The sequence below is a fragment of the Mustelus asterias genome, chromosome 14, assembly GCF_964213995.1.
Source record: "Mustelus asterias chromosome 14, sMusAst1.hap1.1, whole genome shotgun sequence".
NCBI classification, from domain to species: domain Eukaryota; kingdom Metazoa; phylum Chordata; class Chondrichthyes; order Carcharhiniformes; family Triakidae; genus Mustelus; species Mustelus asterias.
In genome coordinates this window covers 44,341,048-44,365,314 of record NC_135814.1, presented here as the reverse complement: position 1 = coordinate 44,365,314, position 24,267 = coordinate 44,341,048, and the positions used below count along the sequence as shown (strand labels likewise).

Sequence of the window (24,267 nt, the reverse complement as noted above, 5' to 3'; positions counted from 1 at the left end):
AACCAGTTGCATTGAGAATGAGAATTTACGTTGCTGAACCACTCTTTGGAGATATATTTGTTTACGATTTACATAGATAATTTGGAGTTGGGGACCAAGTGTAGTGTGTCAAAATTCACAGATGATACTAAGATGGGTGGAAGAGCAAAGTGTGCAGACTTTCAGCGTCCTCTGCAAAGAGATATAGATAATCTAAGCGAGTGGGCGAGGGTCTGGCAGATGGAGTACAATGTTGGTAAATGTGAGGTCATCCATTTTGGTAGGAATAACAGCAAAATGGACTATTATTTAAATGGTAAAAAATTGCAGCATGCTGCTGTGCAGAGGGACCTGGGTGTCCTTGTGCAGGAATCTCAAGGAGTTGGTTTGAAGGTGCAGCAGGTAATTAGGGCGGCAAATAGAATTTTGTCCTTCATTGCTAGAGAGATGGAGTTTAAAAACAGCGAGATTATGTTGCAGCTGTATAAGGTGCTGGTGAGGCCACACCTGGAGTACTGTGTACAGTTTTGGTCTCCTTACTTGAGAAAGGATATACTGGCACTGGAGGGGGTGCAGAGGAGATTCACTAGGTTGATTCCGGAGTTGAGAGGGTTGGCTTATGAGGAGAGACTGAGTAGACTGGGGCTATACTCATTGGAATTCAGAAGAATGAGGGGAGATAAACATATAAGATTATGAAGGGAATAGATAAGATAGAAGCAGGGAAGTTGTTTCCACTGGCAGGTGAAACTAGAATGAGGGGGCAGAGCCTCAAAATAAGGGGAAGCAGATTTAGGACTGAGTTGAGGAGGAACTTCTTCACACAAAGGGTTGTGAATCTGTGGAATTCCCTGCCCAGTGAAGCAGTTGAGGCTACCTCATTGAATGTTTTTAAGGCAAGGATAGATAAATATTTGAACAGTAAAGGAATTAAGGGTTATGGTGAGAGGGCGGGTTAAGTGGAGCTGAGTCCACAAAAAGATCAGCCATGATCTTATTGAATGGTGGAGCAGGCTCGAGGGGCCAGATGGTCTACTCCTGCTCCTAGTTCTTATGTTCTTATACCCAGATTATATTTGTTTGAACACTACATACTTGACATCAGTGAAGAGGTGAAAGGGACAAACGTGCAATCACCAAGGAAAGGGTATTGAGAAAACTACTAGAACTAAAGGCTGACAAGTGCCCAGGACCTGACAGACTTCATCATTAAATATTAAAATAAGTGGCTGTGGAGATGGTGGAATTTTCAAAATGGCCATAATTCTGGAAAGGACCCATCAAATTAGAAAATAGTGAATGTCACTCCTCTATTTAAAGGAGAGAAACAAAAAAAAACAGGTAATCACAGGCTAGTTAGCCTAACATCTGATAAAGGGAATATGCTAGAAACTATTATCAAGGAAGTTGTAGTAGGGCCTCAACTATTTACAATCTATATAAATGACTTGGTTGAAGGGACTAAGTGGTTGCTAAATTGGCTGATGACACATAGGTAGAAAAGTAAATTGTGAGGAGGATATAAAGAGTCTGCAAAAGGATTTAGACAGGTTAAGTAGTAGGCAAAAAATTGGCAGATGCAGTATAGTTTGGGAAAATGTGGACTTGTCCACTTTTGCAGAAAGAATAGAAAAGCGGCATATTATTTGAACAGAGAGAGATTGCAAAACCCTGCGGTACAGAGGGATCTGAGTGTCCTAGTACATGATTATGATGGCAAATGGATGTTGGCTTTTATTGCAAGGGAAATAGAATATAAAAGTAGGGAAGTTTTGCTACAAATTTATGGGGCATTGGTGACAACACATCTGGAGTACTGTATAAAATTTTGGTCTCATTACCTGAGAAATAATAGCATTAGAGCATGTGTATTTCTTAAATGGGAAAAGATTGGGAAATGTAGTCCAAAGAGATCTGGGTGTTCTTGCATAGAAACATATATAGAAAGTAGAAGCAAGAGTAGGCCATTCGACCCAGACAGATCACAAGACCTGTCTGGACTCACCATGCCAGAGGTGATCTTCAGGGCGAGAAGGGGCTGTTCAGACACGACAACCCCACTCCATTGGAGAATGGCGAGATCAAGCCCTTGCCTCAGCCTGGACCCACCCAACTCCCAGGACCCTTCATGGACCCTTCCTCTGCAGCCTAGCAGCAGCAGCGGGGCAATGACCACTAAACCTACCTCCTCGAGCCCCCATGGGGCCCAAGGTGCCAGGCCAGGGTGTCAGTGCCAAGGTGTAGTGCACTTTGGCACTGCCAAGGTGCTGGCCTGAAGGGGGGCTGAGTGGGGGATCTGGGAGTGAAGGAGAGTTGTGTGGGGGGAAGGGAGGCTGTGTGCGGGTCTGAGGGGTCAGGGGATCATCCTCATGTCTGTGTGCTGGGGGGGGGGGGGTTACCCATAATTTGTGGGTGAGGGGGGACAATGCACCTTTTTGGTGAGGGGTTGGTGGTGTTCTCCTGGTCAGTGTGGGGGCCACCATTTATGTTGTTGTAGGTTGGGGGCCTGTCTCCAAGTGCGGAGATCGGTCTCGGAACAGCATGGCTGGCTGGCGGGTTGTCCGCTATGAATAAATTAGCATGCATCAGGTGATAAAATCCCACCAGATAGACACTGCTAAGACGAGCGGGAAACTTTCCAGGTTTCCTGCTGGCAGGGGCATTTAATCTCAATTCGGGAGAACCATGGCCAGAAAAACGCAGTCCTACTATGAACGTCACAGGATGATATGCTTTCCTTATGAGGCTTATTAGTCAACAGTAAATGCACTGGATTTATCAAAACATCAAAATAATACAATGTAGTTTTGTGGAGAAACAGTATCATTTACTAATATTGAAAAGGAAGGACCATAACAGAATTATGTTTGCCTTCAACAGCTCTGAACTGTGATTTAAACCAAATTGTTACAGTTTGCAATATGTTTCAAGTTTTAAATAATTAAAAAATATCAATCAATCCAACAGATTGGGACTGAAATAGAAATTGTGTGACCCCTATCTCCGTAACCAGGGTAATAAAGCAGTGCTGGAGCTTTGCGTTTGTAATATTGGAAGAAGATGTGGATAGTCACCCAAATTTTGCGGTCAGCTGTGAAGCAAGGGTGCTCGCTGCTGACCTCAAAGAAAGCTATGCTGAGAGATCAAGCAATCTCTTTGACGAGAACTTTCTTAACATGCAATTCATTGTAGCATTCTTTGATGGAGATTCCCAAAGTCAAATTGCAAGTGGCCAGCCACAGTAAAGAATTCTTGTGGATACAAAGTCAATCAGGAGAGGAAAATCACTCTCAATCAAATCACTTTTTCCAAATTTGTAGAGAGCGTGAAATCAAGGTTGGGATATATACATGGGAAGAATCTGAAAAGTCGTGAAAAGGATTTAAAAAAAAATTATTAATCTTTTTAAAACAGCAATTAGTCGTATTAGATGGGCACCGCTCAGCCATGCCCCCGACCACCCCAGGGCTTCAATGGCCTCCAGGCCCTGCAGCGTGCCCATCACACCAGGCCTCCGCCGTATCTCACTTGATGCCTAAAGGTCAGAAGATTCTGTGTGCTGGGAGTCGAACGGGCTATGTATATTTAAATGCTACTTTAAATATGCTAATCGGCCTCTGGGGATGATCCAGTTTGCGCCATTAGAGGGAGGCCGGGGCAATTGCAAACTGTTTGGTGCTGGGCACGAAGCCAATTTTTAGGCCCACGTGCTATTTTCTGGGATTGGGCGTGAAGTGGGAAAATCACCTCCTATACTACAGCTTGTAGCAGAGTAGTGAGTGAACAGGCTGCAACTACAGGATTTCAGTATTAATCTGCACTTATGCTAAATCTTGTGGTTGCAATCAGATTCATGTGAGTAACAACGGCGAATGCTAACACTTCACTGTGAAAACAACGCAAAATCTGACTAGTGTTTTTGACTGCTTGAACAATGCACCAAAGGAAAAATATCTGGTTCAACTTAAACTGCTTGCTGCATCTTATTTTAAATTCTGAAATTAGTGGTTTCAGTCATCCATAGACAAAGTGATAACACTGAAGCTGGTTCACCAGAAGAGAGGAATTACAGAAAATGGTGGAATTGGATATAAAGCAAGATTGAGGACGGAATTACAACACTGTCCTTCCAGTTCAGTGCTGCAAGTTTACATTCAGTCTAAACAGTTAGGATGAAGAACTTTTTCTCTCTGCCTAGATTTTAATAATGCTGCTGCAAAGAATAACTGAATTGATTTGGGTTGTCTTTGACCTTTTCACTGGAAATGACAACGGCACACCCAGCCCTGTCGATCCTACAAATTTCTCCTGGCTTGTGCCAAAATTGTTCTCGCTTCCATTTTGTCTCTTATATGGTGATGGTACTCAAGTAGACAAAGCAAAGGTCTGAAAACTGAAGGTAGAATACTTTGTCAAATAATAAGAAACCTTTCTTATTGAGTAAAACAATTTTTAGGTGTATTCTGGGGTTCTAAAATCTAGTATGGCCAATGTATATATAGCGGGACTTGTAACTGGCCTATTGAGAGTCTCCGAGGCAATGTTTATAGATGTATTGCCATTTCAATATGATTAGTGAACCCGGGACAGCAGTCTCCCTGCCTGCTTGTGTCTCCCCCCCCCCCACTTGCCGGGAAAGGTTCCCATCAACGGGGACCAGGAATGCTCACCCTGCTGGTGGGGACAGAGGCCATTGAGGTCCCCCCTGGGAGATCGGGGGTATAGGGGTGCCCCTTGGATAGTGTCAACCTGGCACTGCCCCCTGGGTGCCTTGACATTGCCCACTGGGCACATTGGCGGTGCCAGAGGGGATGGACCTACTGGGTGGCCGAGCGTGGTGGTGGGAGAGGGCCCCACTGTGCACTCTGCAATAGGATTGGTGAGAGAGGAAGGAGGTGATCGGGGCTGCACATAGTGGGTGTGGGGGGCAGGGGAGACAAAGAGATCGTGGCTGGCCATGTGTGGGTGGTGGGTTAGGAAACTATTGGAAGGCCAGCAATTGGTAGGACTGCGCATGCGCCACTCTCCCCACCGACAGATTGGCAGATTGGTGCATGTGCAGTGGCCCGCTCAGCACTATGCTGCCGGCCTCTCCAGTGTGATGAGGCCCCATCCCCACTTTCCATTATGAATCTCCCTGAGGCACTCTGTGGAGCACAGAATGCTAGAGTTGCATTTCACTAAGTATGCCCAAAAAACAGGTGGGAAAATCTCCCGTTTTCTTGCCTGTTGGGCACTTAGTTATTTTTGGAGAGAATCCTGGTCCTTAACAGTGAAATTTGATATAAATTGAACATTAAAATGTCAGCAGCTACAGACAGTACCTTGCAAAGCCAACACCACGACTTGTGCCATTGGCATCTCTGAGTATTCGTGTGGAAATTACTTGTCCATATGGCTTCAACATATTCTCCAGTTCTTGTTCATCCATTGATGGTGGCAAATTAGAGATGTACAAGTTTGTGGGGTCCTGCTCTTGTTGCTGAAATACAAGATAATACAATGAGTAGTTGGTTTTGAAACATTAACACACATTTCTATATTCTCAGAACTCAAGCTTTAGACATTCTGGTGATTGGTCCTTTGTCATGTGGTCAACTTACTCTTCAGTGTGACCTGTACATGCTAATAGTGCCTTAAACTGTATATTTTTAAATTTTGTTTCGAAAGCACCTACACCAAATTATCTGGTTGTCGAGTCTCTTAAACAGTTTGTATCAAACCATGACAAAGTCTAAAAAGGAAACTAGACAGACTACCTGGCATTGGACTATGTGCTGGAAATGACAACTGCACACCCAGCCCCGTTGATGCTACAAATTTCTCCTTACAAATATCTGGGGGCTTGTGGCATAATTGGGAGAGCTGTCACACAGTCAAGCAACAGCCTGACACAGACATACAAACTAAATCATACCTTAACAGACAATGTCTCAGAAACCACCATCACCAACCCTGGGTATGTCCTGTCCCATTGACAGGACAGAGTCACTAGAGGTGGCGACGACACAGCAATTTCTGGTTGGGAGTTGCGGTGGGAGTCCTCAACATTGCTTTGGACCCCATGAAATCTCATGGCATCAGGTCAAACATGGGCAAGAAAACTTTCTGCTGGTTACAACATGCTGCCTGCCCTCAGCTGATGAATCAGCACTCCTCCATGTTGAACACCACTTGGAGGAAGCACAAGGGTGGCAAGGACACAGAATGTGCTCTGGTGGAGGAATTCAATGTCCATCACCAAATGTGGTTCGATAGCACAACTGATGACCAAGCTAGCCAAGTCCTGAAGGACATAGCTGCTGGAGTGGATCTTTGGCAGGTGATAATGGAACCAACAAGAGGGAAAAACCTATTTGACCTACTCTTCACCAATCTACCTGTTACAGATGCATCTGTAAATGATGGTATCGGTATAAGAGACCACCGCATAGTCCTTTTGGAGACACGGTTCCATCTTCACATTGAAGATGCCCTCTAACATGTTTGTGTGGCACCATCATTGTGCTAAATGGGATAGATGCAACATATATCTAGCAACTCAAAACTGGGCACTCATGAGGCATTGTGGGCCAACAGCCCCTGCAGAATTGGATACAACCACAATGTGTAGCCTAATGGCTCAGCATATATCAAATTCAACCATTACCATCAAGCTGGGGGGGGGGGCGGGGGGGTGGACAATCTCCCTGAGACTACATGGGTTTCCTCCGGGTGCTCCGGTTTCCTCCCACATGCCGAAGATGTGTGGGTTAGGTTGACTGGCCATGCTAAATTGCCCCTTAGCGTCAGGGGGATTAGCAGGGTAAATACGTGGGGTTATGGGAACAGGGCCTGGGTGGGAACGTTGTCGGTGCAGGCCCAATGAGCCAAATGGCCTCCTTCTGCACTGTAGGGATTCTATGGTCCCATAACCAGTGGATCAGATCTAAGCTCTACAGTGTTGCTACATGCAGCCATGAATATGGTGGATAATTAAACAACTAATGGGAGGAGGAGGCACCACAAATTTCCCATCCTCAATGATGGGAGAACACAGCAAAAAAGACAAGGCTGAGGCATGTGCAGCCATCTTAATCCAGAAGTGCTCAGTTGATGATCCATCTTGGCCTCCTCCTGAGGTCCCCATTGTCACAGATGCCAGTCTTCAGCCAATTCGATTTACTCCAATAATATCCAGAAACGACTGAAGACACTGGATACTGCAAAGGCTGTGGACCCTGACAACATCCCGGCAATAGTACCTGTGAAAACCATTGCTTGAACTAGCCATGTCCCTAGCCAAGTAGTTCCAGTACTGCTACAACATTGGCGTCTATCAGGCAATTCAAAAAGCAGGATACATCCAACCTGGCTAATTACTATCCCACCAGTCTACCTTCAATCATCATAAGGGACAGAATGTGTCATTGATAGTGCCATCAAATGGCACTTATTCAGCAATAGGCTGCTCGCTAATGCTCAGTTTGCGTTCCGCCAAGGCCATTCAACTCCTGATCTCATTACAGCCTTGATCCAAACATAGACAAGAGAGCCGAACTGCAGGGATGAAGAGAGAGTGACTGCCCTTGACATCAAGGCAGCACTTGACCGAGTCCTGGCAAAACTGAAGTCAATGGGAATCAGAGGAAAAGCTCACCACTGTTTGGAGTCACACTTAGCACAAAGGAAGATAGTTATGGTTGTTGAAGATTAATCACGCATAGGGTTGAATTAATGGTGGTGGGGTTAGTGCTGACGGCTGGTCAGAAAGCTGAGAGCAACCATACTACAGCCAGTTCTGGGAACCCCAGTGCGATTCTATGTCCATCAAACAATTAATTGCTTACCATCATTGCTCCCATCCCTGTATGGATGAAGCCGTTGCCTCCAACAGCTGCCAGCCAATTGAAAAGCCAGCAGCTGTTCAGTCCCATCAGAACCAGTTGTTGCTGAGTGCATCTGTTTCCGTGGGGGATGCCCTTGCCACCAGAGGAAATATCTCTGAATCATAGGGTGCCCGATCAGGAGGCCCCAACTGCTTCAACTGCAAAGAGGCTGCAAGTTTTAACTGGGCAGCATAGCCATGTGGCAGCATGAAATGCTTGAGTGGCCCTTCACTGGGCACTCTGCCCCTCACTTGCTCTCCACATCTCCCAGCCCCCTACTGTGGGCTGCATTAAATTCCACCTATGCATTGAAAACAATTTTTTTAAGACATCCAAGTTGTACTATTGATATAATTGTCGAATCATAGAATCTAACACCGCAGAAGGAAGCTATTTGACCATTTACATCCATGTTGGGTCTTTGAAAGAGCTGTCCATATTTGCCTCCATCTTTTCCCCGTAACCCTGAAAATTTGTCCTCATCAAATGCATTGGATTAAACAGGATGGACTGTACAAAAACAAGCCTGTTCATGCTGGTGTTTATGCTTCACTTGAGCATCCTCCCAATTTTCCTAATCTAAATCTATCATTGTCGCCTTCTGTATCCCTTTCTCCTTCATATGCTTGTCCAGATTCCCTTGATGCATTGATAATATTTGCTTTAACTGCTCCCTGTGGTAGTGAGTTCACATTCTCACTACTTGGGTCAAGGAGTTTTTTCTGGACTTCCTTTTTGATTTCTTGGTGACTATTTTATATTGATGGCCTCTGTCCAAGTATGTTTTTTTTAAGAAAGGAAAAATAAGTTAGCTCACAGCAGGAGTGTGGACAGTAAATTCAAAATTCTATACTTTTTGAGTAATTCTCCAATGTTGGCCTTTCAGCGGGTATCAGACCCACTAAAGTACACATCAGAAATTGTACAGGCATTTATTTTAAAATTATTTTTGACCATTAATTTGCATGGTCAAAGAATCATGCTCAGCAGCAGTGGAATTTATATAAGCACTCTTTGTCAGGTAAGGCTCCATGTCCAAAATACAAGAACAGGAAATTACCCTTCTGCTCAACCCACCTTATGTAATGTTCACCACGAGCAGTAACAGAATCAGGTCTTCAAGCTTACAAAGGATAGGTTACATTTGCTAATATTGGCAAGGACAGAATAAACTGAAGACAACAGGAATCAAATAAAGTTTGCATAATACTTTGATTATAAAAACGTGATGAAATTATCCACAAAACCTCCTGGTTAAGTTTAAAGTGATGGTGATTCAGGGTAAAACTTCAAGAAATTGCTGAAGAAGCAATCGGTAACTAATTTTTAATGGAGTTACGTTGAGATGGATAACCTGTTCTGGTCGAGCACAGCTCCCACCTGTATACCGTTACATTCTGAGCTGATGATATGGAGATGCCGGCGTTGGACTGGGGAAGGCACAGTAAGAAGTCTCATAACACCAGTTTAAAGTCCAACAGGTTTATTTGGTAGCACAAGCCTTCGGAGTGCTGCCCCACTCACCTGATGAAGGAGCAGCCCTCCGAAAGCTCGTGCTACCAAATAAACCTGTTGGACTTTAACCTGGTGTTGTGAGACTTCTTACTATTGAGCTGAGCATCTCCACACCACTTAGTGGACATCCAGTATACCAACAGAGGAACAAAGAACAGCATGTTCTTCCATCCACCTGTCCTGCATGAAAGCTCTTAATTGCAACTTAAACTAAGTTTTAACTTTTTTTTTGCCTGAAATGTGTGCGTCACTGGCAAAGTTAGCAATTACTGCCCACCCATAATTGTCCTTGGGTTACTCGACCACTTCAGAGGGCATTTAGGCATCAACCGCTTTGCTGCGGGTCTCGAGTCACACGTAGGCCAGACTGGGTAAGGACAGCAAATTTCTTTCCCTAAAGGACAGTAGTGAATTAGATATTTTTCATGACTATCAATGATAGTTTCATGGCCACCATTACTGAGACTGGCTTTTAATTCCAAAGTTATTATTAATTGAATTTAAATTCTACTAGCTGCTGCAGTGGGATGTGAGGCTGTGTCCATACAGCATTAACCTGAGCCTCTGCATTACGAGTCCAGTGACATTACCACTAGGCTGCCATCTCCTGTTACAGTTTGCAGCAACTAAAAAAGCACATACACCACTTCCTAATGCTTCAAGCTTTGAATAATAAACAGATATCAAAACTCTCAAGTTCATTTACTTCTGAACTCATGCGCCTCCCTACCTTTGCTTTATTTGGATCAGTGACTTCAGTCATTTGCTGAAAGGTTAGCATCTACTTCTGTCTTACTATATTTTTGTGAAGCATTGTGCAAGATTTCCCTATGTCAAAGGCACTATGTAACTGGAAATTGTTCTTGCTGATGTGCAAAATGTCAAGTTGGGTGCCTTGGGGATTGATGCTGGGAATTCTCCTAAGACTGGAGTTGGAATACGTTATGCTTAAACTGCATTCTGGTTTGCAGAAAATGCAAACCACATTAAATTTAACTGGACCTCACCTTCAGTACAGCATCCAATTCATGCCACTGAGACACACAAAAGAGACATTCAAGTGCTGAAGGTAATTCGGAGAACCTGGTGCCAAATGTCAGAAGGCTGTTATGAAACTCAAACAACTTCAAATTTTCTGTCTGGAAAGTTGGTGATACAGAGGTGACCTTAGACAGTAATTACCATGAAGAAGGTAGATCCAAAACACAAATTTGGATTGAAAGCAGGGCAAGGTGACACTAGTAAAAGGGACATTTTGGAAACTTTTCATACAAAGATCAGCCTAATGAATGAACATCTGGATAGTGTAGTGAAGGCAAAAAACATTAAAATTATTTAAGAAACATTTGGATGCCATGAGTTAGGGATTATAAGGTCTCTGAATAATGAACAAATGGCCATTGAAAGATCTTTTTCATCCATATCCATTCAATAAAATAAATTAGAATAATTTAGTTCGATATTCTAACACAGGCATATCTAATTCACTGGTTAATTTCACAGCAGCGAAGCACACTTCAAAGTTAAAGGATAAAAAAAATCCATCAAATCAAGTTGTACACCATTTAACATTTATAGTATTGGAACAGATATCTGTCTTAAATGTATAGTCATGATGTTAAATGTATAGACCAGGGAGGCAACCAGCCTGTCTTGCTTTCATCAAATTCACGAGCAAATTAGTTACTGCAGCTTGTGTGGTCCAGTGCCACTTTATTAAAAGTATTTCTACACTCTAATACTGTAACAAACTTAGAATCTTCTAAAACACAGCATGAGAATTCTTTTCCAACAGTGTATGCTAAATTGCTGAAGAATAAATACTGCTGGGTTCTATGAATTACTTTCCAGTGTCACTTAAAATAGTGACATCTTTAACAAGTATAAAGTGCCACAGCCCACACACCCACATTACTTCTGTTTTTGCTCGCACTTTCTACAAAGTCAGCAGAATTTGAGAGTATGGAAATATGCGCTGTGTATGGCCCAGAGCACAGATTTCTATGAAGTACATTATATTCCAGATCCAAAAGAGAAAGAAATTGCTTTGGGGTAAAATTACACACAAAAAGCTACATAGCTTAATGTATAACTGTATCTTCTGCCATAAAGTTTTTGGGTGAAAAATCTCAAACATTCGGGCAATTTCAAATAAGTTCCTTATTTTAAAAAGATGTGGGGGGCAATTCTCCCTAAAACATTCTAAATGTCGAATTTGTGTAACAACTGGAGTAAATCACTTTTTTTCAGTGGGAGTTGAAAAAGGAATCTCCCACACTTTGTGCACTTCAGATTGCTTTGGCGTAAATCCCGTTGAAAATCAGTTGGCGGGGTCTATCCCCGTGGAAGAAGCTGGCAGCATAGTGCTGAGCGGGCCACTGTGCATGTGCCGATCTGTCAGCGCCAAGATCAGCGCATGTGCAGTGGCCCCGGTCTGCCGGCCTCCCGATTGCGGGCAAGCTCAATCGCTGGCCAGCCCCACGACCTCTGCATCGCTAGCCCTCGACCCCATGACCTGACTGCTGCCCTGCCAAACATGCCTGGGTCCAGCCCTGACTTCCCCCTCCCCTCCCGGCCTGCCTCAATCTCCCGACCACCCCCTCCAAGCAGGCTGCCCCTCCTCCCCCACGCCAAAGGCCAGCCCCGATTGCTGGTCTCCCTCCCCCCACCGATCTCAACTGCAAAGTGGCAGCGGGACCACCCACCCTCACTGATCGCTCCCAGAGGGCCCCCCAATCAGGCCTCGCCCCCAAAGCACTGCCCCATGCCCGGTGGGCAGTGCCAAGGTGCCCCCGGGCTTTGGCACTTTACCTCTTGGGCAGTGCCAAGGGGCCCAGGCTGGCACTGTCAAGGTGCCAATGCCAAAGGGGCAATCCCCCGGTGCTCAACCCTCTAGGAGGCCTTGACTGCCCCCCCTTCACTCCAGTGGGGTTGGGCTGCCAGCCCCCTCCAAGTGTGAATCTACTGTAAACCACGCTAGAGTCAACCACTCCCAGCGTGGGGAGATGCTAGCGGGCCTGCTAGCGGGAGATTTCAGTCCCAGGCCCACTAATGGCATGGAGATGATATGTAAATTAATGGCCACATACACTATGCAGCTCCGCGCCTCTTTCCAGCGCGATTTGACGGCGCCGGACATCCTGCGCTGGGAGACGCACTCAGGCCCGGACACCTAACGCAGATCACGCGAATCGGGACCACTTGAATCTCCCGGCCCACTGCGCTAAAAATCAGCACAGGGATGGGAGAATCGCCCTGTGATATCTGTTATGGTTGACAGTTAAATTGTAATGATTTTGTTTTGCCACATGAAAGAGGCATAAACTTTATGAAAAAGTATTAAACCCTTAAAGCAACAATGGTTCGTGGGTTCCTCTCATGTTGATTCATTTTACGTTTTCATGACATATGCTGCACTACTGATATAAACTCTGAAATACACTATTGATGTGATTTGGAAGTTGGATTTTTTTATCCAATGAATCAATACATCTAAAATGTTACTTCTATTTTGATTGTTGCTCTTACTCGTTTTTTTTCCCCCATTTGTTCCATTTCTCACATGGTAAATTAAAGAGGTAAATTTATTTAACTGCTTTCTTCTGGCTTTCAGGTTCAACCATTCATTTTGTGGGTTAAATGCTGGCTGTAGGTTGAAAATCCCGATTGCTGGGAAAGTACTCGAGAGACCAGAAGGATTTGATTTGCCAAAGAGAAAAAGAATGTGGGTGATTCTCAGCCTGCACTCTCCATCTGCGGGAATGGCGACGCGGGCTCAAATTCCAGAGGACGCGATTCACACAAGCAAGTTTCCAAGTCCTGATCTTCCCAGCATCTCACTGGTGGAGTGGCCTGAAACATGCCGTGGGACGCAGAAATCTAATTTTAATACATTAGCATATCATAAGCAAGCACACTCTCTAGATATTGAGCACATACGGAATTTTCAGCAGACACTGGCGTGCCGTCATGTTCAGCGTCATTTACAACAGGTCTACGATTGCCCCCCCTTCACTCCAGTGGGGTTGGGCTGCCAGCCCCCTGCAAGTGTGGAGCAACTGTAAACCACACTAGAGTCAACCACTCCCGGCGTGGGGAGATGCTATCGGGCCTGGGGATTTCAGTCCCAGAACCACTAATGGCATGGAGATGATATGTAAATTAATGGCTGCATACACTATGCAGCTCCGCGCCTTTTTCCAGCGCGAACTGACGGCGCCGGACATCCTGCGCTGGAAGATGCGCTCAGGCCTGGATCCCAACACAGATCATGCGAATCGGGCACCACTTGAATCTCCCAGCCCGCTGCGCAAAAAATTAGCACAGGGATGGGAGAATCGCCCTGGCCTCTCGCCCCTCCGCGGGGGTATTGGAGCATTCAGGCAGCCAGCACACTCCACAGAGTGCACTGCTCAGGGGGCACCAGGGTGGACCATGGGACACAGGCTCAACTCAGGGCCGAGGGGGGTCCAATAATCATAATTTTGGGAAGAGGGGTCACTTGCAGGCCTTCTCTACCCTTCATGTCAGAGTGTTCTTGCTCTGAAGGGTATGCAGGCAGCGCTTCCTGTGCTTCCCCTTCCTGGGTTCCTGTCCATATCGCAGCTGAAGGAGTGCCCTCCCTGAGTGGCGGCTGGCAAGAGTGTGGGGGGAACATAGCACTGCCATTCTCACATCTCACAAAGATGAGGCTGCGGGTGTACTCCCAAGCTTGGTGACACAAAAAGACAGGGTGGAAGCACTGTGGGCAAACAAAGTGAAATTTATTGACAAACATTCAGAATCAAATTGTGCCCTTACTGCAATAGTGCCTATATTGTTCACTCGTGCCCACTAAGTACCTACGGTTTCTTAATCTTCCTTATCCTTCTATTATGTCTCGGTGTCTCCCCAGGATCCACAGCTGAGGATAAGGGGGCCTGCTAACTTCCTTGCTCTATTGCCGGAAATGACTTTGGTTGCCATCCTCTGCAGTTGTGGTGGAACAAGCGCTGTGGCGTGCTGGGAATCCGTTTACATGGAGCTCCCAGTGCTTACAGGTCGTTATGCAGCAGGCTTTCAGGTTCAACCATTCATTTTCTGGGCTAAATGTTGGCTGTAGGTTGAAAATCCCCTGATTGCTGGCAGGAAAGTGCCACTGGAGCGGTGTGAAAGTTGTGGGAATAGAAATTAACACTAATGAGCCATAAGGTTTGGCCCATAAACACATTGGAGTGAAACACTCAGTTTTTCGCACCGGACCCAACACTCTTGTCATTTTTTAGTAAGATAAGCTGCGATGAATTTTTAATGTGTTTTAAAGCGTCAAAACAAAAACCTTCAGTAATTTTCATCAAGTCTTTCCCTTCCATTGACTTTGTACAATTCATTCAATAATGCTCTGATTTCCTCTGGAAAGGCATTCTAGCTCACCAAATGCACATCAATTATGTAGAATATTAATCATAATTGTTGGACTACACATTCTAAACTACTTGCAATTCTTGAGATTATACTTTTGTGATTTTCATATCTCTGCGTCCATCATATTTGATAATGTTCATGCATTTGTACCCTTTTAACTCCCAATCACTCCACTTAGCAAGTATTCGTCAAGCTCTTTTAGAAAAAAAGCTTGATCAACACAATGTTAATTGCTTTGTCCAAGTGACCAACAACAATGTTCCTATTTTTATTGCTTTAAGCACAGAACATATCCCAAAGTACTTCATGAAGGGGACAAAGGAAATAAATTAATGCACATATTCAGTACTTCCAGGGGAAGAGAATCTCTTCCAATTTCAAATCTTGGCTGATGCAGGTTAAATTTAACTTGGTATTTACTGGTTTAATTCTCTAAGTGCAAGCTAAATAACTTGCTTGCATTTTTGTTATCCATGTTTTGGATTTTAAAGATGTGGAAAACATTTCTAACTCCTTTTCTCTAAAACAAATCCAGTTATGAATGTGTCTTCACAACTTAGAGCTAAAGTCCTGGAATTATTTTTCTTCTTGAAAACTTTCACAATGCTTTTGTCCTTTTGTATGTAATGCATGAAACTTCTGAATATTCTGAAAATTACCACATCAGTAATCCATAAATTTATCGAAATGTTCATTTGTGGAAAAGGCAGGAATGTTAAAGAAAACTACAAACTACCTGTGTAATACTCAGGATTTGCGGGAGAGACATATTTGGTGTGCATTTAAGGATTTTGGCAAAGATGAGATGAGAGATGGGTCAGTAGTTTACATGGATAAAAATGTTGAGGGTGCATTATTTGAAGAAAGGTAGTTTCTACAGGGCTGGAGCAGTACTTAAGAAAAGGGAACCATACACAATATCATCTAGTGTGAGGACCAGGAAAGGAAGGGAAATGAAGTGGTCATGTGGTTGGGTAGGTTGAAGATTTAGCACTTCGCTTGATTTTGTGCTTGTAAGGAAGTAGCTCTTTAGAGAGCACCAAGAGAGGAACAAAGGGAGGTTCGGTATTGAACTTGCTGTTAAATTGATATCCTGATGAGAGTGGCAAATCAAACTGCTCTTTTCAGGCCCAAAGAAATCTATAAACAGGCCCAACCATCTGAATGTGCCAACTTAAGATTTGAAAGTGTTTCTTACTTAAAATGCAAATATCTTGAAAGGTTACGATGATGAGAGGCTGAGTGAATTGGGCCTTTATTCTTTGCAGTTTAAAAGAATGAGAGGCAATCTCAATGAAACATACAAGATTCTGAAGGGGCTTACATAAGGTATTGTTGAGGAATTATTTCTGTTGATCTGGAAAACAGTCTTAGGATAAGGGGTCACTCATTTAGGACTGAACGGAAGAGAAATTACTTCACTCAAAGAGTTGTAAATCTTTGGAATACTCTACCCCAGAGGTTGTGGATACTCCATCATTGAACATATTTAAGACTGGTTCAACAGATTTTTGATCTCTCATGCAACCATTTAGGACTGAGACGAGGAACATAGGAGCTGGAGTAGGCCATTCAGCCCCTCAATCTTGCTCTGCCATTTAACCAGATCATGTCTGATCTTCTATCCAAACGCCAAAATCCCACACCATCCTTGCATCCTTCGGTGTCATTGGTATCTAGAAATCTATCAACCACTATTTTGAACATACTCAATGACTGAGTCTCCACAATTCTTGGGGGTAGAGACTCCAATGATTCACCACCCTCCAACTGAAGAAATTCCTCCTCATCTCAGCTCTAAATGGTCTACCTCTTGTTCTGAGACTGTCCCCTGGTTTTAGCGTGTCCACTGGTTCTAGAACCCCAAACAGGAAAAAACATCTTTCCTGCCTCTACCATGTTGAGCCCTGCAAGAATTTTGTAGCCTTCAATGTGATCACTTTTTATTTTTCTAAACTACAGAGAGTAGAAATTACTCAAGGGGTTGCAAATCCATGGAATTCTCCCCCTCAGAGAGTTGCGGATGCTCCATCATTGAACACTATTTAAGGGATGGACAGAGTTTTGGTCACTCGGAGAATCAGTGATACAGGGAGTGGGCAAGAAAATGGAGTTGAAGCTAGAGATCAGCCATGATCGTGTGAAGGCGAGCAGGCTCAACTAGTTTTATGGTCTAATCCTGATCCTATTTCTTGTGTCACTCAAGCACAGCATTAATATCCTGATTATTGAAGGAATACACATCAAACACAGCCACCAGCTTGACACAAGAGGACATACTCAAGGTTTTAACTTAGACACGTGCAGTAATCATCCCAAATATGGAATAGTATGCTATGCCAAGCAATGCATCCAAGATTGAAGTGAACTCAAGCACACCAGTATTTCTGGTGTTTTCACCACAGTAATATGCTTAGGAGAACTAACAATTTCCAATGTCTACAAACCACCACTTGTACAATGGCCTAATCCACATTCCCTTTTAGTCAATACCCATCCATCTATCTTGGAGACTTGAATAGCTACCACACAATACAGAGCTATGAAAATGTAAATATAATGAAGAATCAATTGTTCAGTGGGCTCCAATAGAGAATAAATTCCTCTTTCCTAATGTCAAAGATCGACTTACATGCAATTCATCGAGGTGCCAGGAGACTATACTCCAGATCTACGTTTCATCTCTCAAGATAGCCAAGGAAACTCATTTATTGCCTCCAGAACTGTTCTTGAGGATTTTTCCGAAAGGCCCCCTTCTGTGCCAAAAAATTATATTTTTCTATTCCCCCAGGAATCAACACAAGCTCTCAATCATCAACGCTGGCATTGAAATTCCTGTAATTACATCAACACCCAAACCACAATGGAATTTCAGAAAAGCAAACTGGAAAGAGTTCCAAAAGTCAACCTGACACCAACATCCAGATGGATTCAACCAACCACTGATGCCTTCAATTGATGAATAGAAACTATTTAGGTGGCCACAAAATTCTTCAAAATGCTTTTGGGGGTTAGAAAGGCAGATATTTCTCATTGAATAGCAGAAAGAAGAGGGTCTCTTCCAGGAGTATTCTCTTAACAAGAATCCAATCACTATAATCCTGGCACCCTTGAACTCAGTGAAAGGGGACAGAACCTTCGTCTTGTGGATCAGAATGTAGCAGATAGAACCATCCTTTTGGAATGCTGAAAGGAAGGGAACAGGAAAATGTGCTTGGTGGGTACATCACATTGGCCGGAAATGACAGAGGATGATCTGTTGAATAAGGAGGTTGGTAGGCTGGAAGGTGAAGTGACAACAGACCCGATGATGGTCTGGGAGGGAAGGGAAGGGGTGAGAGAAGAACTGCATGGAATCGTTAGGAAAAGATTTGTCATGGGCCCCGTCAACCATGATGGGGTGGGCAGGAATGTTTGGTTGCGATAAAAGAAAAACATATCAAATGCACTTCTGGCGGTGTGGCGCTTATTACAAGTACACAACTTGATCCGACCCCCTGTCACATTCTCCTCCTTTGAGTAACTCACCTTTTCCATCTTTCTTTCAAAATTCTCGTTCTGTACTAGCCTCCCAATGAAAATGAACATTTTATCATTGACATTTCTTCACTGTTTTCCTTCCTCATCCTCTTCCCAGAAATTTCTCATCTTCGGAGATTTCAACCTTCATCTCAACTCATCATGTTCCCTCTCCTTTTCAGTTCATTGCCCTCTTCTACTCCCTAAATCTCTCCCTCCATGTAAACTCCCCAACTCATATTCCTGGCCACCACTTGTATTTTGCCCTCTCATATTGTCTTACTATTCTCATATTTTCAATCACAGATAAAGCCATCTCTGATTACTTCCTTGTATCGCTCATCACCACATTCCCCTTCTATGCCCCAGCCTTATCTCTGCCCTTATCCATCCTTGGAAAAGTTATTCCCCAATTCACTTAGAACTTCATTTTCGAAATCTCAACTATCTAACCTGTGGTTCTCTAATTGCTATAGAATTTCTGTAGCTACTGATTTACCCAACCATACTCTCACTTTCCCCTCAGTGTCACTTTGATGCTCTAGTCTCCAGTAAAACTATTATTCTCTCTCACCCTTACCATTCCTCCTTCTATGGCCCTCACCTTCACTTACTTAAGTCCAAAGGATACAGACATGAAAGGGTATGGTGCACAGCAAGTTTTACCATCCACTGCCAAATCTGGTGAGACCACTTAAAATACCATCAGGTCTTATTCTCATCTGCTAAAACTGCTCACTACTTCAGGGTCATCCTAGAATGAAAAGATAACCTTCTGCCTTCTTGTCTCAAATACAGACTGTCTTCTGAATCCATTTCTCTCTCCCCTCCACCATCACCTCCAATAACAAGTGCAAAGAACTCATGGGCTTTGTCACTAAGAGACAATTTCATCAGCTGCCTCTGCCACATTCCTCCCTCCCACTAGCCTACCTGGCCAAAATTCCTTTAATGCTCTTTCTTGGCCGAGCCCTTCATGCTCTCTCTCAGCTCATATTGTCCATGAGACCCAACTCCAGAGCCAGCTCTGACGAAGGTTATCCAGACTTGAGACGTTGGCTCTATTCTCTCTCCACAGATGCTGTCAGACGTGCTGATATTTTCCAGCATTTCCAGTTTTTGTTTCAGATTCCAGCATCCGCCGCACTATTTTGCTTTTACCTTGACCCCTCTGTCCATGAAAATTACCATCCAATTGCCAACCTCCCCTTTCCCCTCCAAAGCCCTTGGACATGTCGATGCCTCACAAATCCATTCCTTTCTTTCTCAAAACTCCAAGTTTGAATCTCTCCAATCAGGTTTTCTCCCCTCTCACAGTCAAGTGGTGTCCCTTTAAATTGTTTTTTGCACTGCATATGTGCAGTAATTTAAAGGGGTTGACCTGTTTGTGGCCTGCATAGGTTCCAGGAAATGCCTAGCAGCAATTGTGGAAATTGGGGGCATAATGCTGGTACTGTTCTTTGTGTTACTCCAAATACAATAGATCATCTGTGATTTGTAATTATACACAGAATGGCCTCAGCTAAGCAAGTTGAAAAGTCACAATAATGTCATCAAACACATGAACTTGCCACTTAGTGTCTTGTCTTTCTTTGAAAATGCACCTCAATATGCAACAGCTTTTGGCACGACATGGAAATCAAAGTTCAAGAACATTTGGCAACAATTGGCAGTAGGGACCGTGATGAATAAGACCACCTGGCATCCAGAGACTTATCTACTCAAATGGTGGAGATTTCAATTGGATTGTGCTGAACCTCAAAGTTCCTCACAGTATATGGCCACAATCAGTTGAAAGGCTGTTGCTGGATCCTAGTGTCCATTTTATTCAACTACCAACTAGACTGGCTTTGGGTGAGCTTGCTCGGATTAGGCTGACTCCTCTGTATCACTGTTATGACAGCCACAGTGTATTGTGTCACTGCTACACATAAAACAGGACAACATGGCTGTACCAATGGAATACATCAAAAACCTAGAAATAAGTGACTGAACTTGAGAGTCATTCAATTTATACATTGAAAGAATGAGCATGTTTTTCAGAGCTAATAACATTTTATAACTCAAAAGATAAAAATGAAAATGCCTAGACTTGGAATATGACAATTCTTGAGCACAAGAAAGCAATTTTGTTAACAGAGATTGACATAGAAGCATATGCCATGTTCACAGACCTTCTTGTCCCCAACAAGGCAAAAAATATTGTTCAAAACAATCACCACCAAACTATAGGAACATTTCAATCCTATGCCAGTAAAGATAGCGGAAAGTGATAAATTTGGAACAATAAAAATAGTGCAACAGTTTCTGGGGTACATTGAGACATTGAAGAATTTAACATCACTCATTACTTTGCAACTTTGATGCACCATGGCCGAATTTTTAAAGCAATTATCGCTGGTGGGGTCTTCCGGTCCCACTGATGGTAAAGCCCCACCATAGATTCCCCAGCAGCAGAGAGTGCAAACAATGGGAAAACCCATTGACAGCAGTAGGACTGGAAGATCTTGCTGCTGGCCAATGGTAGGCCGCCTATGCCATTGAAAAACCTGCCTGCGGGTGGGTGGGTGGGGGGGGGGGGTGGGGGAGAAAGGGGGAAAATGCAGAAAATCCCGCCCTACGAGACAGATTTAGTGTGTGAATTAGTTGACGAATTAACCAATCGAAGTTACTAAACACACAAAATTTTACATTTGAGGTGGGTAGAAGATTGCTTTTGCTATGGAGATTTCATCAAAACATGCTTGTCAATTTCTTCTTATGTAAGTGACTAGTATAGTTTCTATCAACAAGGCTTGCATTTTGCCATATGTGGGCAAAACTGGTCAGAAGAGGCTAGTAATTGCAGTTTAGCAACTTGTTATTGCTGTAACAGCAACCTCATGGCACAGGCATGTTAAGACCAAAATGCCAAATGCTGTAGGTGCCAAAAGATAAACTGCTAGCTGAGTAAAGGCTAATCAGGAAAGAGAACTCATTCCACAAAACTAATTTCAGTGGTAATGGAAAGCAGCGATGTCACATGGATGAAGGTCACAATCTAGTGAAGATTGTTCCATTATGTGTGAAGACACAGAAGAGAAACTGTAGAAATAAGCCATCAAAACTCTTTTATGACCATGGTCATGAAAATTTGTCCATTTCCAATAGCTCATGTAGATTTTTGAAAAAAGGAAAAGAAAAGATTGCAACTGGAAATAATCAAGAGAGGGTGCAAGACTTAACCAACCTGAAAGCTATTGATGAAAAGATAATTAACCAGGAATGTACACTAAAAACACAGGCTGCTAATTAAATTGCTGAGTTTATGAACCATGAGCAGATCAGGAAGGCTTCATAAACCAGTTGCTAAAATTGATTTTGGGATGTAGATTTTAAAAAGTCAGTTGTAACTATGCCAAGTGTGCTTAAAGTATGAAAATTGTATTCACCTTGTTGAGAGCAGAGGTCTGGAACTTCAAATCCTGACTGACCTTGGAGATTTTGTGCATTTGGGGAGAGGGCAGCACATGTGCAACTGGGCAGTTTAAGTTCTTTAGGCTGAGGATGGGCCCAGTGTACCTGAGTCAGGTAGCCAGCAGCGGAGCACCATGGAAGACGAGTGTCACAGCCAAGGGTCAGGGCGGCACGGTGGCACAGTGGTTAGCACTGCTGCCTCACAGCGCCAGGGACCCAGGTTCAATTTTGGCCTCGGGTCACTGTGTGGAGTCCAGGAAAAGGGCTGCGGATAGCAGACTGTAAGTGAAGAGAATTTCAGTAAACTCTGGCAATCAAAGAAGGAGCAGCCTTGAAGATCCAAGAAGGTAGCTGAATGTTGGTGATTCCATGCTGTGGGCCATTGGAGTAAAGGTACCCCTTTGTAGCAGTAGTGTTCTGCTTCGTGTGCCTGAAGAGCTAAAGTTGTGCTTGGGAATTCAGAGGAACAGAGTCTTGGATGATGAGACTGAAACCCTGCAAGGTGGGCTGTTGCTGATGCCGTCTGAGTTGGAGTGACATCTGGAGAGAATTCCCAAATGAGATCTTTGAAAATGAAGATGGAAATCCCTCATGAGGGAGAGACAGAGTTTCAGGGAGATTGATTGCCTGTGTTACTGACATCTGCATAGGTTATTGAGATATCCATGGATTTTGTCTTGGTCACATCTGCCATTTATTGTGTAGTATGTTGTGTTCAACTACAATTTGTCTGTTAATTCACATATGCCTCATATTAACCCTGAATGTTTAAGATAACTATTGTAAATTATTTTATCTTTCTTAATGCAAGTTTATTTTTACTTGTTCAAAACCTGTGGAATGTTGTGGCTTTATTCGTTTAGCAAGTGCCTTGAATCTCAAACTTTGTCTACTTTAAAACAACGTTACTGGTCCCTAGCCAGATCTTATTAAAAACCTTGGGCCATGGCCTTGGATCATAATATCATTCATAAATATTTGTTTTTCCACTGTTTAGGTTGTACAGTTGGTGAAACAGGAAATAGTTTATCAAATAAAATACTTTATGTTGCTGAAGAGGGATATTTTGCCGAGAGTATAATGTACTTGTATGTTATGGATATGTAGTAACATCATTAAGTATGTGAACTAGTCACCTTGGTGTCGGTCTTTCCTTGCTGATGCCTCTCAATGCGCTGTCTTGAGATGCCACTCACACCTTCTACCATTGAGACATGTGCTGCTGATCGAGTTTAGACTCCAATTAATGTGTTTGACTAAAATCTGTAACACTTGTAGCATTTTCCAGTTCGGACGGAAGGCCACAGACCCGAAAAGTTAACTCTGTTTCTCTCTCCACAGATGCTACATGACTGGTTGCATATTTCCAGCATCTTTGGTTTATATTTTAGATTTACAGCAAGCATAGTGTTTTGCCTTTTGAATGATCACCCGAACTGACATTGCGGTAGAAATTATGTCATAAAACGTAGCTGGAAAAGTTATGGTTGGGAAAAGTAGTTTACAGCACTCTTTCAAATTATAGGCATACCATGTGCATTCTGCCATTAAATCTTTACAAACAAACAAAGAACAAACAAAGAACAATACAGCACAGGAACAGGCCCTTCAGCCCTCCAAGCCCACGCCGCTCCCTGGTCCAAACTAGACCATTCTTTTGTATCCCTCCATTCCCACTCTGTTCATGTGGCTATTTAGATAAGTCTTAAACGTTCCCAGTGTGTCCGCCTCCACCACCTTGCCCGGCAGCGCATTCCAGGCCCCCACCACCCTCTGTGTAAAATACGTCCTTCTGATATCCGTGTTAAACCTCCCCCCCTCACCTTGAACCTATGACTCCTCGTGAACGTCACCACCGACCTGGGAAAAAGCTTCCCATCGTTCACCCTATCTATGCCTTTCATAATTTTATACCCTCTATTAGGTCACCCCTCATCCTCCGTCTTTCCAGTGAGAACAACCCCAGTTTACCCAATCTCTCCTCATAACTAAGCCCTTCCATAACAGACAACATCCTGGTAAACCTCCTCTGCTCTCTCTCTAAAGCCTCCACGTCCTTCTGGTAGTGTGGCGACCAGAACTGAGTGCAGTATTCCAAATGCAGCCGAACTAACGTTCTATACAACTGCAACATCAGACCCCAACTTTTATGCTTTATGCCTCGTCCTATAAAGGCAAGCATGCTATATGCCTTATTCACTATCTTCTCCACCAGTGACGCCACCTTCAAGGATCTGTGGACTTGCACACCCAGGTCCCTCTGCGTATCTACACCCTTTATGGTTCTGCCATTTATCATATAGCTCCCCCCTACGTTAGTTCTACCAAAATGCATCACTTTGCATTTATCTGGATTGAACTCCATCTGCCATTTCTTTGCCCAAATTTCCAGCCTATCTATATCCTTCTGTAGCCTTTGACAATGTTCCTCACTATCTGCAAGTCCAGCCATTTTCGTGTCGTCCGCAAACTTACTGATCACCCCAGTTACACCTTCTTCCAGATCGTTTGTATAAATCACAAACAG

General features: G+C 43.6%; 1 protein-coding gene across 9 annotated transcripts in view; it reads right to left on the bottom strand.

Moving 5' to 3' along the window:
• Positions 1–24,267, bottom strand: part of LOC144503629 (RNA-binding motif, single-stranded-interacting protein 1-like) — a 240,687-nt gene that overhangs the window by 66,468 nt on the left and 149,952 nt on the right. For all 9 annotated transcript variants that reach the window (XM_078228267.1, XM_078228268.1, XM_078228271.1 and 6 more), the window contains one exon: positions 5,304–5,461. In XM_078228267.1, coding sequence (XP_078084393.1) covers positions 5,304–5,461 — 158 coding nt within the window. The remainder of the gene's footprint in view (positions 1–5,303; positions 5,462–24,267) is intronic.